The 18,762-nt window shown below is 33.9% G+C and overlaps 1 protein-coding gene across 1 annotated transcript in view; it reads right to left on the reverse strand.

Moving 5' to 3' along the window:
- Positions 1 to 9,234, reverse strand: part of Smp_175050 (factor for adipocyte differentiation, putative) — a gene marked incomplete at both ends in the record, with an annotated part of 49,251 nt that extends 40,017 nt beyond the window's left edge. Inside the window, 5 exons of the mRNA XM_018790549.1 lie at positions 3,130 to 3,189; positions 5,081 to 5,153; positions 5,427 to 5,718; positions 6,588 to 7,234; positions 8,955 to 9,234. Of these exons, the coding sequence (XP_018646180.1) occupies positions 3,130 to 3,189; positions 5,081 to 5,153; positions 5,427 to 5,718; positions 6,588 to 7,234; positions 8,955 to 9,234 (1,352 nt within the window). The remainder of the gene's footprint in view (positions 1 to 3,129; positions 3,190 to 5,080; positions 5,154 to 5,426; positions 5,719 to 6,587; positions 7,235 to 8,954) is intronic.
- Between the last annotated feature and the right edge of the window lie 9,528 nt (positions 9,235 to 18,762).

Consider the following 18,762-nt stretch of genomic DNA (forward strand, 5'->3'; position numbering starts at 1 on the left):
CTCATTAAGAGATAACATACTCATATAGAGCTCACTGCCATCAACGCAACAGAGAATCAATAGGCAAGTGAACATGTTTGATTTAATCTAAAGTATAATTTCGTTGAAACGGATTTCAAATTTGTACTAATCTTCATTTCGCGGAAATTCTCGATAGTATTTAGTAAAAAAAAAAGTCAAGTACATCTTGTTTGTTCAGTGTTTGACCTATAGTGCTACTGTTACACATAATCACATCACGTTTTTCGATGAAAAACGTTTATTTTTAAAAAAGCTAGTAGTTATACATGTATAAATGCAACAATGAAGGCAAGCGACATACTCTATATATTACAGTTCAATAAAAACACAACGGGTTGGAGTGCCAATCATACAGGAGATATTTATTTTACAAATAAAACACATAACGTTGATAGAAACTATTGATAATACTATTTATTCCAGATAAAATAAGTTAATATCGCATGATTGTTTTGGTCCATAGGTCAAGTCACAAAATCTATTTGTAATTTATCATTATTATTTAGTTTATATCTAATATTAAATATCAATCAACTACAAATTTAATTCATGTGCATTGGTTGTTTGAACCTTTCTATTGTAATTTGGGTCTGTAGTTGATTTATCTCTTTTGTCGTGTGTGCATCCTGTGCAGATTGTCTAGATATAGAGGATAGACGGTAGCTAGCATTGGAAAACCGGGACGCGCGTTTCGTCCTATTTGAGACTCATCAACTAGATGTATCTGAATCCCAGAGTTGATGTTCACCGATCAGTTTCAATTCTAAGCATCAATAAATAGTTCCAAACAACCAATATATGTGAATTAAAATTCACCTCATTGCACAAGCTAGTAGTTATCTGGACTCAGTGGTTAAGTGGATGATATGATGGCGTCTGAAACGAATGTTACTGGTTTCGATATCAGAGTGAACATCAACTCTAGGATGAAGATGCACTTGGCTGACGAGTCCCCGGTAGAAGAAAACATGAGTCTTGGATTCCACTGCTAGCCCTCATCCATCGCTACTGACAACTAAAAATATATTGAATAGAGTAATTAAGATGAAAGAGGTTACTTGGATGTATCTAACACTGTACTATTGAAAGTTTGTATACAAATCAGTTTATGGAATGATGGAGAAGATTTGCAGAGCAGGCAGATAAATAGTTTAAGCAGTGTTGTATTCAATGGCTTATATGACATCATCAAAGCCTATCTGCAAGAACACACATGATCTTAGCTCAGAGAGCCGAGAAGCCTATCTAGTGATGTATAATTGCTGATATCACTTGAATAATCAATTGTAGTCAAGAAGTCTTGGAAGTTTTCATTACCCTGCTTTGAAATCTGATTGCATCATCAGAAAGAATAGTGAGTACAATATGTTAAGGAAAACTGAACAGACTAAACGTGTAGTAAGGTACAAAAAAAGTATGAGAGAGTTATTCTTTTCGGCTTAATTATTCAACCAAGATAATTGTTTATATATTGTTACCTAGATCGATTAAGGCATCTCTAAATGCTTATTTTAGTTGTAAGTAACTGGGACTAAAGACTCTCATTCAGTCTTTATCTTCGGGGCTAAGTGTATAATAAATTAATTAAACTATAGTCAAAACCATCAACAAAAGTTCTTACTGTTGAACTATTTAATTTGGAACTCACAAATCTGAAGTATTTATATCAATCCACGTTATTAATAACATAGTACGAATACTAATAAGTAATCTGTATTGTTCAAAGTTGAAATCATGAGTCAATAGAAGCTAGACCACCATGGAAAACCTGGAAGCACTGGACGGCCGTTTCGTCCTATTGTGGGACTCCTTAGCAGTGCGCATCCACGATCCCAGAGACGCGAGATTCGTGGATCGGCTGAAGTTAAACATTAACACCGTGGATGACGGCTCAGTGGTCTATCGGTTAAGGGCTCTGGCACGAGACTGGTAGGTCCTGGGTTCGAATCTCGCGAGTGCGGGATCGGGGATGCGCACTGCTGAGGAGTCCCATAATAGAACGAAATGGCCGTCCAGTGCTTCTGGGTTTTCCATGGTGGTCTAGCTTCAATTGACTCACGCTTTCAACTATGAAAATATTCGTATAAGTTATTTCGACAATAAGATATATTAGTGAATCTAACCATGATGTCAATCTATACATTTTCTTGTCACGATATTCTATATTATTGAAAAATAAAAGGTCGAAATAGACAAATTGAAATATAAGAATAACACTACCTCAATATTATCAAGGTAGTAGTACTGTAAGTACAAATTGTTTTTGAACATTAGGGGGAAAGTGAATTTTTGTATGATTAAGGCTTAAACAAGCTTAAATATTCATCCCCTTCACTCGGACAACTTTGCTACGAAACAACAATGGTTCAGTTAAGGTTAATTTTATGATTTGTTACAACTGTGATCTACTCTTATTGGGTAGTTTGAATTCATTTTTTTCAGAAGCCATTTATTTGCACATGATCAACCAGCCTAACTTAAAAATTACGATTACTTCACCGTATATATGTGTTGTCATACACATGTAGATTGAAAAGCATTGGGATTTGGTGTAACCATTTATTTACAACATGAATACTAATGAGAAAAATAAGACTTTATATGCCTTTCTATACTGATTGATTGCCTATACATGTTTTAATTATATGGAATTGGGCTAATGAAAAAAATTCCAACTAATTCATTTTTACTAGAACGGGAGTTTGTGGAGATTGTAGCAAGTTTAATAGTTGAATTCATGAGTCGATCGTGAGTGAGCAATGCTGAGGAGTCCCATACTAGGACGAAACAGCCGTCCAGTGCTTTCAGGTTTTCAATAGCAGTCTAGCTTACATCGACTCATTAATTTAACTATTATACTTCATTTTTCTCTATCATTATCTCAAGAATAACACAACGAGTTTTTTTAGAAGTTTTCGAGAAAACGTAGTAATTAATGCATACAAACGACCAGAAACTCTTTCAAAAAATAAAACAAATCGCAAAAACTAAAATTTCCACTATTTCTTGCCCTAATACATTCAAAATCAGAAATAAGTTATAAGGAAACCTAGAAAAAAACAGAAAAAAAAGCAACAAACAACACATGGAACAAAAGAGCAAACTTACTTTACGTAGTAATTTGTCCCAGGACGAAGGTCTTGCAGTGATATGTAGGTAGCTTCACCGCTAAGTCAAAAATTAGACAAAATAGAGAATCAGGATATTTAAAAAGGTTTAGAAAGTGAAGTGAACAAAATGGTAATCAGTGAATCATTTGAAAACAGACTGTTGAGGTGATGAAGTTGATTTAACAAACAAACGATTTACTCGAAAGTAAATGAGCGTTGTTTTTAAATAATAAATTCGCCTGTAGAATAAATTTTTTCCCATCTTAAGTAAATGGATTCCAAAAGAGAGTATAACACTGACTAAGATTATATGATTATTTAAACAACTATTCAACCAGAAGTAACAAACTGAACTATCACCTACCTCGTTATCCATAGAAAACAAAAGACGATCAAATGAAAACATGAATTCTTTCATTGAAGTCATTGACTGTAGAAATAAGGCATGTTGGCAGATGCAGATTTTTATTTATTTATTTAACTACATAAACATTGGTACGAGAAGGCATCAAATAGATATGCACCAAACAAATCATTCGATTTGTGTGAGGGATAAAATACTGACCGGGTTCCCAAACTAAAGCAGGTGGTTTTCTTAAGGGGCCATAAAGGTTTAACCCACAAGGCAGTGGAGTAACTTTGGGAGACGCAGTACTATGGTAGCCGGTAACCAACAGTAGGTTCATACGCCATTTGTTTCCTTTGGATCCTGGAGCCCATATGCAACGTTGGTTTGGAATCAGGGTTTTCCAACTCCCCTAGGTGGATCCTCCATATCCATCAACCCGGTTAAAGTGCCGGACATTCGCTTTTCGTCCTCTCAATTTCGTAAACAATAGTAATGCTGTTATAAGGCAGTGAGTAGGATTTCCCTGTCAGTGGTTATATGCACGCGGTCTTGTAAGAACACTTCGAGAGGGAGAGCTGACTCTCCCCGCTCTCGGCCGTACAAGGGTATTTGGAGACCAGATGCAGACTACCTGGTTTTTATACGCCAAATAATCATTATTTATAATGAGGGAGTTTAAACTTAAGACTAACGGCAACAATACAGTTTTATTAATTCTTTATCTCCTTGTAAATCTTGAGTTACAATACACTTTATTACTCTTTATACATTGACTTCATTCTCTATTTCTGTTTGGGCTTCTACAATCATTGTTAAGACTATTGATTCGACTCATACCATTTTCCTCTCGCTAGTTCCATGTGAATAATGACAAAGTGGATCAACGCACATTTGACATCTAATGACTGACATTACTAACTCGAGTCAAATTCCCAACAATGCATGACCATTATCCTTTGCTATTTGCGGTATCTCTTGAACGTCAGACGTGGTTGAACCCCACTTATCATGAATTCTCATTCATCAGAAAAGTGAATCATTGGATGCCACCAACTCAGTAATCTGGGGGTTGAAAGTTTGGTGAGAGACCCGAGGATCTTGAGTTCAATCACTGACAGGTTATGGATTAGCACAATTGAAGAGTTCTATACTAAGATGAAACAGTCATTCAATGCTTCATGGTTTTCAAACATATCTGTTTCGCTCTCGGAAAGATTGAACTCTACTACTAACTCTACCACCAGTCAAAGCATCTCAATAAGATCATATCAGTTGTCCAGTGCTTCATGGTTTTTGACGGTGATCAATACTCTATGTAAACTATGATGATAAATATTTCCAACTATAAACAAAGATAAATTCACTTCGTATTACTTGTTTGGATCTTCCCATCGATTTTGTTAGGACTGCATCTGGTCAGTCTCTATTTGGCATATGTGCATACTGTGCGTATTGCCTCGATATACCTTAATTCACAAGCATGGTTAGCAGAGATGGATAGTGGCTAACAAAGATAAACAAAGATATTTACACATATATCCATAACTTTAAAAGAATAATAAAATACTAAACAATAAGCAATCGACACAACTTCACTTACATGAAAATACATTTAAAGTTTAGTGTATTGCCTTTTTCAGCTAAATATAATTCAAAATGTAATGAATCCAAATCTATTGTTATTTGATAACGTTGACTGTTATCATTATTACTAATATCATTGTTAGAAGTAGTAGTAGTAGTTTCGGTTGTTATTATTGTTGTTGAGATATTATTAGTACTATCATCCAACTCATGAATGTTATCATTATCAATATTATCATAATTAATGTTTGAATGTATTAAATTTGATTTACAATTATCCCCCTTTATGATTGTTGACGATGGTTTACATTTATCGCGTAGATGATTTTTTGATGGAGAGTTGGTGACTTTAAACAACTTACCGTTATTATTATTATTATTACTGCTTTCTGACAATAATGATTGCAATGATTGACAAGAATCAACGGACAAAATTGTAGCAGTAGAATTATTAGTGGTAGCAGTTGTAGTATTAGTTGTTAATATGGATGGATTAGTAGAGATGTAATTCGTACTTGTTGTTATTGTTGTGACTGATGTGCTTGTTGCCGGCAATGATGCTGATGACGATTCAACATCAGCAACAGATGAAAGAATTAAATTTTGTGGGAATGTCAATTGAATTAATGCACTATCACATTTAACTTCACTGACCTGTAAAAAAATAAATGAGGAATATCCAAATCAATGAAAAGTTTAAGTAAATTATCTGGTTAAGAAAAAAACAGCCATCTAGAGGTTACGCGTTCGCACGTTCGAGACCGAAGGTCCAGAGTTCAATCTCCAGATACAAGGTTGTGAGTTTGCACCGCTGAGAAGTCTTATATTAGGATGAAATGACCATCCAGTGTTTGCAGATTGTTAATGGTGGTTTAACTAAGATCAGTTCGCGATTTAAAACTGTGAAAGAAACAAATTGATGAAAGCCTATATATTGTATAGTGACCACTGTCATGTTTATCTAGTCCTTAAAGCTAACCGAATTTCATCTATCGAGATAAATATAACAAAGGTTACTACTCAGCGATCAGTTAATGTAAATAACTCGGTTCTACAGGGGGACAGTCAGTCCCGACTTCAATCATTCAGTGTTAACACCTTTGACTGTAAAGCTAATTGACATAGACCCGAAACTCATAAGAAGCAAAAAATTGTATGTTTTATTGATGAATGTCTAGATCAAACAAGGTTTCCTATAGACTACCTTAAACCATTCAACATTGTTTTTTCTAAATTTATCTCACACACACAAAATGACAACATTAAAACAGCATCATACTACTTTAAAATGAGCATTATAATACGAAAGCTCAGAGCGATGGGTTTCCCCGAAATAAATGATCTGATCAAATCAATTCACCGCTACGATTATTATTATTTTTACTATTATTATCATTTGTAGAGAATCCGAAAATAACGGAAGCTTTAACATTTTTTCTTCATATCAGTTATACATTGATTAAATTAACTGAATACGAAAGATATTTACTAAAATTAAACAGTACGTCAATTCATTAACTTACTTGTGGTGATAGTATATTCGATATTAGATTATGAATAATCTTCTCTTGAGTATTCCATTCGTTATTCAGATTGTAATCAGTATGATGTCCATTAGTATTAGTTTCTGTATCATTTTCATTTGTCACAGGCCCTTTTGTATTAACATTATTATTCGTAGTAGTACTTAAATAAACATCATAAGAGTCCATAGATTGTTCCGGCTGTTGGTACTGAAGATTGTGATGACCGTAACATTGTGAATTTAATGGACAATTCGACTGTGAACAATAATCAGTAGGTGTTTGTGATGTCGGTAATAATACATTGGTTGGAAGAGAAGAACGAACTGATGTGTCTCCAGTTGATTTATTCTCAATTTCTATCTCAGAATCTATATCTACATCTTGTGCTACAACTGGACCACCATGACAGTGATGATAATGTGAATGAGGTTGATAAATTGATGATGAATGATGGGATTTCTGATAATGATTTATATGATTACTATTGTTTTGTAAACTACAATCGTGATGTTGTTGATGTTGAGAATAATGTTCTGAATGTAATTTAGACGGTCCAGTTGTAGATGGTTGATTCCAAACTGAATTTTGAGCGTATTTATTGAAACCGAAACTAGCTGGACGATGTGGTCGAAAACCACTGTAACCTTTAAAAATTGTTTCGAAATATAAAATATTACTCATATATATATGACCATACTTACCGTTAGTATTATTATTATTGGGAGTAATAGTAACTGCTGGTGTTGAGAACTAAAGTTTGACCAGTATTGAATAACACAGCGTATGAAGTGAAAAATAATGGGTTTAAGTCACTATCTGACCACTACTGCCGAGGTTAAAGTACATCCAATTGACGAGTTTCAAATAGATAACAGCATGTGTTCTTGATTCTAACATGAGCTACAACCCATCTTTTTTAAAGAACTTTATAGTTCCCAGAGTCTCTGTGATATAGCTTTAATTACTAACTAATCTTGGCAAGACCACGGCTGAGAATCAGGAAGTACTGGACAACTTTTCGTCCTAGTATAGGACTCCACAGGAAATCGGTCCCAAAATCTTGGGTCACACATGAGAACAATTTTTGTAGTTTATCGCACATCACAACATATTATAAAAACAAAAACCGTTCGCGCGCGAAACCAGAGGTCCTGGGTTTGAGTCCCGCGTATGAAGTCGTCAATGCACACTGATGAGGAGTCTTCCAGGTTTTCAATAGTGGTTTAACATTGACCGGTTCATGATCTCAATTAAAATTCAACAATCTCAACAACCCTATATTGAAAAACCGATATTATATAAAGAGAAAAAACAGGCAAACTGATACTTTTACACCAAGATTATTATTTACAACTACAACTCTAGGACAATGGGCGAGATTGCTTCTTTGATTTTTTCTTCCTTTCCAGTTAACTAGAGTGAGAAATTCAATTTGTATAGAAACTTTCTTGATAAAGATCCCAGAGGAATTCATTTACATTTAAGTGAATTCAATGATATATTGATTCAATGATTATTAATTACAGAATTTTATTAATTGAATAATTGTTATTCAACACAATGAATTAATCAATAAAGGGAAAAATGTATTGAAAATCAAATAACTAATTACAACTGAAATAAAAGTAAACGGACAGTTAATGAACAGAATTTATTTTGAATAAATTTGTTGACCAAATAAAAATCACCTTAAATCGATTTAGAGAAATTTAAGATTTGCTGACCTCATACTCAACCCTCTTCCTTTATCTTGTCTTGGAACTAACATCAACCCTAGAAGAGATACAGGGGGATACAATCGACAACAAACTACTGTGGGAGAGGATAACTCAGCTTCCTATTGAGGAGGAAAGTAGGAAAAGACGTTGGGAGTGGATAGGGCAGACATTATACAAAAATCCATCAAACTGCATCACGAGGCAAGCACTAACTTGGAGTACTGAAGGGAATCTGAATAGAGGATGGCCAAGGAACACAATGAGTTGGGGACTGGAAGCAGACATCAGAAGAATGAATAGCAACTGGAAAAGATTGTCCAGGACAGAGTTGGACAGAGAATACCGGCGGGTCGTCTATGCTCCTCCGCGAGGAGTAATAGGCGTAATTAAGTACACTACATGTAGATATCTAGCTACATGAATGATTGCAATCACTTCAATAACTTTTGGTTGGTTGCTACCTATTTAGATATTTTAACGGTGTTAAACGACATATTAATCCGAAACGATACAGGTCCGAGTAAAATTCATTACAAAGTTTTTCAGTAATGAGTACACAATTATTACTATTCACTTAAATGTACCTAATGTATTCATCTTATATTGAAATAAAAATTCGTAAAATCAGATCAAAAAAACAACTTACTTTTATTACCTCCACCAGCAACATTAACACCGACAACACCGCCACCATTGATACCTCCACCACGTCTCCTTCGATGAAATGGAAATGTGGCTGGAGGATAAGAAAAGTGGGGAGAGAAGGCATTTAAACTTGATGATGTTGTTGCACGCCCATTACTATCTGAAGCAAATGTAGGATTAGTGATGTGAGAATTTGTAGTGTAAACGATGGAATCAGTGTTAGTGTAGGCAGCAGTAGTAGATGTTGTAAGCGCGGTATAGGTACAACAATCAGAATCCATATTACCATCTATAAAATGCTTATCTTTTATTGAAATGTGAGGTCTAATTTCAAAATTGTTAACGGTAGTTAGATTTGTACAGTTGTCAGTTATAAAAGATGTTTTACAGGATCCAACTGTGAATTAAATAAGCGAAAATGAAAAAAAGGGAGGAAGGAAGTATAAAAAACAACAAAAATGGACAACAAACATTAATATCACAACAAGAAACTTTAAATTATCATGTCCTCATTATTTTTGACTGGATTTTAATGAGTGTTGGTTGGCATATGTGCATCATGCGTGGATTCTCTTGACATAGTCGTTGTCAAAAGTTTTTTTTATTAAATGGACAGATTATAGTTAGCGATGGAACTCAGAATGCTCAAGGGATAACGCAGTGGATTTTAAGCGAATGACAATTGGTTCGAGTACCGGTGCAAACTTCAACACTGAGAAGCAGGAATATTCATTTGACGAACCAAGGGTAGGACGAAACGCGTGTTCTGGATTCCAATGCAAGTCATATTACGTCTATTCAATGGGAAAACAAACCTATTAAGGCAATGACGATGATCTAGAATACGAGATGCGTAGAGAGTGTTTAGATTGAAGCTATCATAATTCACTATTACTGAGTTTGGAATCCAAAGGGAGATTAATTTTCCGATGTCAGCCAACTTGTGATATAGCATGATCTTTATCCAATGGTAGCTGTGAATTACTGTGCCATTTTCTTAGTAGGATCTGATGTTAGTAGCACCTAATTTAATAATACGAATATTCGCCCATTCACTACTAGCGATAAGCTTTGAGATGACGTTTCACATGTTTTGGTGTGAAACTATGTGACGCTAAACTTCTAGTGTATTGAACAAACAACCCAAGTTCAGATGATATATATGAACTAGTTTATAGGGAACACAGATCGCTTATGAAGTATATAAGCTTAGTATTTAATCTTCCATCCGCATCTATTGTGTGTTTTGCAACCCGAGCTGATTGTACACTGTCTTCTATAGCTTCTCTTCTGGTCTCGCAAGTATCCCAAGCTCGCCGTGCTTTTAGTTTCCTGAAACTCCTATCTTCGGCTATCGACTTCGGCAACTCCGATGCTACGCTCTGCTGCATACTACTTACAGACAATCTTGTCAACCACACTAGGAATAATGTGGTTTGGTGTCGTGGATGAGCAATCCTGGAACGAAGCATAACAGTTCACATTTGAGGCAACCCTAATTCAATGTCATTGGTGATACCTACATCACTTATGACATGCGATTAAACTCCACCGGTATTGTATTAGAAACAAAATAGTCACTTTGACATCTAAATAGTGAGATGGTTAGCTAATTTATTAGGCAATCGACATTATCTTGTAAGACAGCATACAATAAGCTGTGTTGTCGTAAATAGTAGATTTACTTTTATTAACAAACGCAAAACTCATAAAAAATATAAGGTATCTATAACAACCTTGAAGAAGAAGGTTGTTGTAACCCATTATTATAGAAAAGGTTGGAATAATGGGACATGTGTTAAGTGCCTATGATTCTATGCCTATATCTTTGATTCCATGTTTTTCTTCAGACAAATAAACATGGAAAGACAGATATAGTGAAAAGAGAGTATATATATATATATATATATATATATATATATATAATCTAACAGTACCAAATAGCGTTTAAAGGAAACACGAAGAGGACTTAAATTCGGAAAAAGACAATATACAAGTTAAAATAAATCTGTGGAAACCGCCTGCCTACAAGGCGATTTTTTATATCCAGATCGATGATATCGTCCTCCTCAAGTGATATGTAGAGATAAGTCACATCCCAATTTAATTGGCGATTGAATGGTCGACAGAACTTATTTCTTACAACCTTTTGTTTCAAATGACAGATAATTGTATTTATTTTCTCATCTAATGTTTTATATATTAAAGATGTCCTTCGAATAAGAAAACACTCACTACCACTGTCATTTGTGTGGTTTTCATTTGATGGTAGTTCATTTAGTGGAGAGGGGTACTTAGGCGATTAATTCAGTCTTGTGACCAGGTATCTGTCAGAAAAAATTTCATCAATACAAATCATTTATCCATTAGCACTTCAATAATTATTTTAATAACCTCATATGTATATCATTTTAAAAGACCCAAAACTATTCTATTTAATATCATTAGATATGAACCTGATGAGTTAAATCCTAGGTAAGCTTGTTTGTATAAAATAGGGAGAGGAATCTCATATTACAGTGAACTATATGTTTATCGTTGTTTAGATTTTAAATCAAAATTCCTCAGCAAAATTATATTTAATAAAAATATAGTTTCATTGCAGAAATTAAGAGCTACTCTTATAAATGGATGTATTTATTTGCAAGTTGTGTTCGTTACAGACTGACGCCATTTAGGACATCACTAAAAAACAATGGAGCACTGAATAACTAATAAGACGTAGCAGTTGTGTTCAGCGCTTACTGGATTATAATATTACTTTGACTGAAATCAATTTTTCATGAATACAACCTGAAAATTAAACTAATCTCCTAAAATACCCTATCAACTAATCGCATATTTATTATTAAGGAATAATTTTAGCAATTACATGGAATAAAACACTGTGAATATGAGATTTCAACCTCTAAAAAAGTGTGTGTACAACATAGCTCAGATGCAATGAGTCAGTCAGTCAGTCACAACGTAGAACTTCGTACGTACGTACATCAGTTCAAGTTGCCATACCACATTTGCACAGAGATTCAGTTGTCGATTCAAATCCTATAGTGGTAGAAGTAGTAAGAGTATAAGCATTATGTGAAAGATTAGGGTTTGAAGATGTTATTGAAGGAGTATAATCCAGTGAAATAAATTTGGAAAGAGAAAAAGGATAGGGACATGAAGAATTCAGAAGATTAGAATTTGGTAGAACACAAAGAGTGTATGCACCTTCGCCATTTCAAACGATTTTGAGCCATGTCATTCAAGGTCTCTAACCATCGGTTGCTATCATCTCGCGAATCCCAACCAGGTAGTCTACACCTACCAACATGGCTCAGTCCAATTGTCAGTGACCTCATGGATTTGTGCCATGTTTTGGTCTGGCCGCCCTCAGATGCAATGATATAATATTCAAATACATACATAAAGAAAAATAACTATTGACCAACCTGTTTTACAATTTATATTGCCACTAACGTTCTCTGCATCTTCGTCATCATTATCATCTTCGTTGTCGTCATCATTGTTTTCGTATGGATCATCATGTGTGGAAGAGATTACAACATCATCACCAGTAGAATTCACAGTTTGAGTAACATGTTTATCAATAGTTCTTATAGAACCGTTATTATTACTGTTAGGAACAGTATAATTATGACTACATCTTAATGATGATGATTTCTTTGATGAACTGTTAGTATTATTCAGTGCATCCTGCCTAATGTCTGTGACAGTTTTCGAGTGATTTGTTAGATCATTGGTACACTAAAACAAAAATATATAAATATATACTTTTTCTATTAAAACATAGGCATATGAACGAAGAATATTCTTTTCAACTAATTCCCTCTAGATGTTACTGCAATAAATCCAAATTAATCATCCAAAAAATGCCCAAGTTTAATAGAAATACATCGTTTTGAAATTACAGCATATAGACTTAGGGTTGTCAGCGAAAAAGAATAAAATGGTCCACACTGAAATATTTTATAAGCAATGTTAACTTGAAACAGTTTATATGTAAAGTATGAAATTGTAAGAATAATACTCAGAATAAATCTGGATAACATAGAGTGGAAGAAGTGATAATGTAATTACAAAACAGGTCAATTGTGTGATGGAAGACAACATAGTGTATGAGTTGAGTAAGGAATAGTTTACGAAATCGAGAATAATAACAATAATATTTCAATAAGATACAATTCTTAGAGTCCTGATGAGAAGCCGTGACCAGTGCAGTCCAGTCATATCCGATGTGAAGCAGTTATCAATTGCAGGCAATGGAAGATGGTCACTCAAAATCATCAGTCGATTGAAGTAAAATATGTGTCCTATTGGATGCGGGCTCAGTGGTATACAGGTTAAGCGTTCGCGTGAGTGGCCGAATATTCTGGTAGGTTACAGCACATGTTAATTCTCTTTTTATCAGTATAGAGTTGTCGAGATTGTTGAGTTTTAATTGAGATCATGAACCGATCAATGTTACACCACTGCTGACAAACTGGACGGCCTTGTCGTAATAGTATGAGACTCCTCAGTAGTGTGCATTGACGATCCCATACGCGGGACTCAAACACAGAACCTTCGGTCTCGTGTGCAAACACCTAACCTCTAGACCAATGAGTCGACGTGCAACGGTGTTAATATTTAATTTCAACAAATCCACGGTATCTCTTTTATATACCTATGAAGATTATCAGTTGAGAGAAGAAAATGATAACTTTGATTTGACTACCGATGTCTTTCAAGTGATCCTCAAATGCGATGAAATTGGCAAGCGTTTAGTGTAGAAACTAAGCAAAGAGTATGAGGAGAAAGGTGTTAGAACTCTTAGAAAAATCAGTCCAATCTACGAAACAAATCTAAAAATATATGTAAGAGTAGTTTGATTTACATACTAAACTGTAAGCGGTAGTTAAGGAATTTGTATGAAAATTACTGATCGACCTAATCACTAATGATTTCCATTAAGTTTTTTTTCTATTTTATACCTTATAGTACTAGTTTACACACCCCAAACATTTTGATATACCTACTCTCTGTGTTTAGATGACTGGTAAAATATTTGAATTACGATGGAATTTATTTCTTCATGATGTAAAACAGTATGAAGGGATAAAACAGTTCTGTTTAATTTTCATCGAATGTAAAGTAGTTTAGCAGTTATAAGCAACACTCTAATTCGAACCGTTGAGTCTCAGTTAACAAGGGTTTAAATTATCCCGTTTTTAAAATTCAGAACTGAATTTTGTTCAGTCGTTGTTAAGATAGATGAATCCTTGTCGGATTGCCTCAATAAAAGCACTTTTTTACATCATAAATAATACATGGATTGCGGCTGGCATTGAAAATATACGTTGTGGATTCCATAGCTAGCTAACATCCATCCATGTGATCTCAGTTTCAAACTCACTTCACACTACCTAACTTGTGTTTAGCAATCAGGTAGGTCATTCACTACTAGTTTCAGATTTAAGTTGTACCTCAAAGTTTAGTGTATGGGAATTTGTATTTGATAAAACAGTTACATAATAAAGGGATAATAGCAATCATAATAATTTTTCTACGATTGGTAATACATATTGAAATTACATGATTACTACTTTACATGCTTGTAAAAATTCCATGTGTATTATCACTATTATTAATAAAAAAAAAGAAACAAAACTTCCTGGACCAGAATATAGATGGAGAAAATTAGGCGAAAATTTGGTAATTAGGTATCTTCTATCTGTTATTTGTTACGTAATTTTATCATTATGTTAATCTCTGATTGTTGTAAAAAGAAAACTAATGATAGGAGAAGAACATGTAGGCACCATGAAGCATCATCTAGAATGAAATAAAGTTTATCTGTATATATACATACACATAGAAACTTAATATATGTAAGTGTACTGTACAAAATGACTGCATTTTTAATTTCATCTCATTTCTTCACAGTAGAATTTTCAGTTTGCAAAGACAAAGAAAACTCACAAGTAAATACTTATAAAAAAGAAACTACTACTAACACTAAATCATCTAGTGTTTTTTGCGCTACACATATACACTATACACAGTTAATAAATAGGGGTGTGTCCATGTTTATGTGTATGCATATATATGGTTACATGTAAACTTTATGCAAAGATATTCTAGTATGAAAGATAGTGAACTGATGAAACACTGATGATGAATACAGTTGTGTAAGTAATCGTTTTTGTTTTTAGAAAGAATTTAATCAAAATGTAAAATGAAGCAACTAAATAAGTACTTTGTACACATGTAAAATCTTTAAAAAAAAAAACAAGTTTAATGTTTAATGCATTTGCAAACCAAGTATGGCTATATACACCTGGATTTCAGTTAAACATTTTATGTAAGATAGGTAGTGATATAATCCAGTTACTTAAATACAGGTCAATAGGGGCAAACCGTAAGTACTACTTTGACATGGTGATCGGGTTTGACTGCTGCGAGGACCTAATCGGAGTGTATTGACTGAAAACACTAGTTCTTTGAAATTTTGTCATGTCAAGGAGATAAATCAAAGCATGACATGGATAATAATCAAACTGCATTAATTATTTCAGGAGACAGCGTCTGCTTACGAGAGGGTCTTCAATTATCAAAAAAACGCAAAAAAGGAATGTTTTTGTGAGGCGCTGTGTGCAATTTTAAACAAAAAAGTCTGCTGATGTACTTTGTAGGTATCAGTAGCCGGGAAATGGAGTATGTCTGGTCAGACACAACCTACTTCGATACTCAATGGTGGCTGATAAAAAGAGTAAGTCGGTTCACAGCTAAAGCAGATCAGATGAAAATATGAATTCCACGCATAGATTTCTATCTGAGCCATATCAGTAGGTGCAGACTTTCTGGTTCAGGAAGTAGTCTATAATCTACGGTTATTGTCACTGAGTAAAATGGCCTGAATTCATTCATTTTGTCTATTTTCCTTTAAATCTTGATTTTAGTGTCATTCCCAACTTTTCATTCTTCCAACCTGTCACTTCGTTTTTGAAATGTATTTGTCTTGTTGAGAAATTTTAGAGATTGATCAGCTATTAACTTCTCCATTTCGATTATTTACGCAATAACAATAATGATAAATATATTCATTTATTGCAATAAGAAGTTCTCAGAAGACAATATTTCAACAGATTCTTCTTATTTTTTGCACAAATCACAAAAAAATGCATACATACAGTGAGTAAAATAGTTTACAAGTTGAGATCAATCTTTGTAAGAAAAACGTTCCTAACAATATTTAGTATATGTCCAAGAGGATAGGTTTTGGGTCATGTGGGATCATTGTTTTGATTGAGTGGAACATCCTTGAAAGTTGTTAGAAATCAGCCTCTTTTTCAGCCGCTTTATTGTTTGACCTATTTCTATAACTGTGAGTACAAATCGTCTTACTAAATAGCTATTTACTAACAGTCATATGAATAGTGAATCGGTGACGAGAAAGCATAAAGTTTAGTAAAAGTCAGATTTTATCGACATAAAAAGGACGACGGTTGTTTTCCTCTACTATCATACTTTCACTCTAGATGCCTCTCAATGAAACATTTGAATCACTTGAAAAGTTGTTTCCCTTAGTACACTATCTTAATAAACAACCGATAACATTTTATAGGCTTCGTGAGAATTTTTTATGTTTCAGCAAACATTTATTGAGTCGAGTATTTATTGAAAAAAGTATGTATATATTCTCTCACTACAAGCTAGAAACATACCTAAGGTCGAATACTTCAAGAATGCACATTTTCCACTACTAGGTTTAATTAGATTCGCGATTAGAAGGATAAATCATTTTACTTCAAAGTCAACTAATTAGACATGTTGCAACAATACCTTTATTTAGAGAAAATAATGTACTCATGATGATTTTGTGGTTTACACCTCATGAACACATACGTAGGAAATATCAACAAACAAAATTCATCTATCTATAAAAAGATGCAAGTCAGTTTCCAGTGCATTCATTCAGTACGTTGACGCAATATTTTTGATTAAGTCAAAGACTTAAGTGAACATGAATCCAAGATGGTTACTTCACAAAAGGGAACGTGTTATGAAGAAGGATGATGACCTATCAAGTTCATTCAGAATAGAAAGGATAGTCACATGAGTTTTAATTATTTTTGTTGATTATACCAGTTTAAGCATATAATATTGTAAATCGTGTTTATACATCGAGTTACTGGTTAATCAGTGTCACGTACTACTCAGTTTGACTTATTATAAATCTAATGATCAATTTAAATAAAATACTGCTGCATTTGTATGTGTTTTATCATGTGATTTTGATGTATATTGTATCGTCACCTATCGTCTTTGCCCTTTTTTCTTATACTGAGCCATGTCAGTAATAGCAATTAATGATTTGTTTTATAACCTAAGAAAACACCTAATTCTATGAAAATAATGCGATCTAAATTGACTCCATACAATGTGTATCGATTACTAATCAGTTGATCAATTACTATAAATGTTTAGGTAGTACTGTACAGGTCTTAACCTGATTATAAATGTCTTCGTATATGGTGAGACCGGAAACACTGAATAAGTTATGTCGAAGTTAAGATTAGGGTATTAAGCAGAGATAGGAGATTCAGTCAATCAGTCATACGCAACACTGGTATATTTTTGTATCGCTGGAAGTTGCCATAACCTGTCAGCACAACGAAATGAAATTATTAGGGCGAAAACCAGAGAAGTAGAGAATGTAACAATAGCAATAGTAATAGAAAAGATTAGGCGTAGAAGATATGATTTGAGAATATAGCAGCTATCTTGAAATGATGGTTGGGCTGTCATACCATAATGACCAAATAGACTTATAGTGGCTGAAAGAATTATTCTTTCAGGTCTTACCGAGTCACGTAGGTGAGTTTGCGAGATAGTAAAACTAAAGGCAGTAATTCAATGTTATGTAACCAGCCTCAAGAAGTTATCTCTTGGGCACTGAGGTCATCTAACCAATTCGGTATGATCACCACTAATCCAGTTTCCTATTCAGGTCTCTCAAAGGAGATGTATTTTTGTACTGCGTGGGAGACCGGGAAGTGATAAACATACACATAATTCCACCAGGAACAAAGAAATGGGAGAGTAGGTGGTAAAGTTGCTTAATTTCATTGACCGAGGTGGTTGGAACATGTGTCATGAACAACAAGCGACGGATTTTCCTGAAGTTGGCTGGGGTAAAGGCAGGGCGAAAAAAATGGAGATTAGATTACGAAATCGAATGATAATTGATTCCATAGATGTAAGACCAGTGGTCGTGAATTGATTGAACACTGATAAACATTTTCGGTGTACAAAAGAGAGAAAACAAATACAATATTTATCTAGATCCTCACTTCAAGCATAGAGACCACCATTAATACACAGAAATAAATGTAGGAAGAGGATATAATTCCAAATGAAATCAAGTTCTATTTTCTGGGACTGTTAGATCTTTAATTGTGTTGATGTAAAAAATGTTTTGGACACAAATTATTGTCCAGTAAACACGTAACAATAGTCAAACACTGAATGAGTTCAAATGCTTTGCATTTTTTCGTTTAACATCGTGAAAGAATTTAGCTTCAATATGTGATAAAAACTTGAATCATTCTTTCTAGATCGAGTCAATTCTATGAGCAGGGTTCGACTAGTCAATCTTTTATCTAATTAAAATAACTCATAATGTCACTGAATAAGAAAAAGAGAATTCAGCGAAGAAAATTTTCTTTTCGACGAAATCATTTACTTAAGCTGTACATTCGTATATATAGTGATATAGAAAATATATGTCTATACAAGTTTTCTTGATTACTATTCAGTCTATT

This window comes from Schistosoma mansoni (assembly GCF_000237925.1).
Source record: "Schistosoma mansoni, WGS project CABG00000000 data, supercontig 0062, strain Puerto Rico, whole genome shotgun sequence".
In the NCBI taxonomy this organism is placed as follows: domain Eukaryota; kingdom Metazoa; phylum Platyhelminthes; class Trematoda; order Strigeidida; family Schistosomatidae; genus Schistosoma; species Schistosoma mansoni.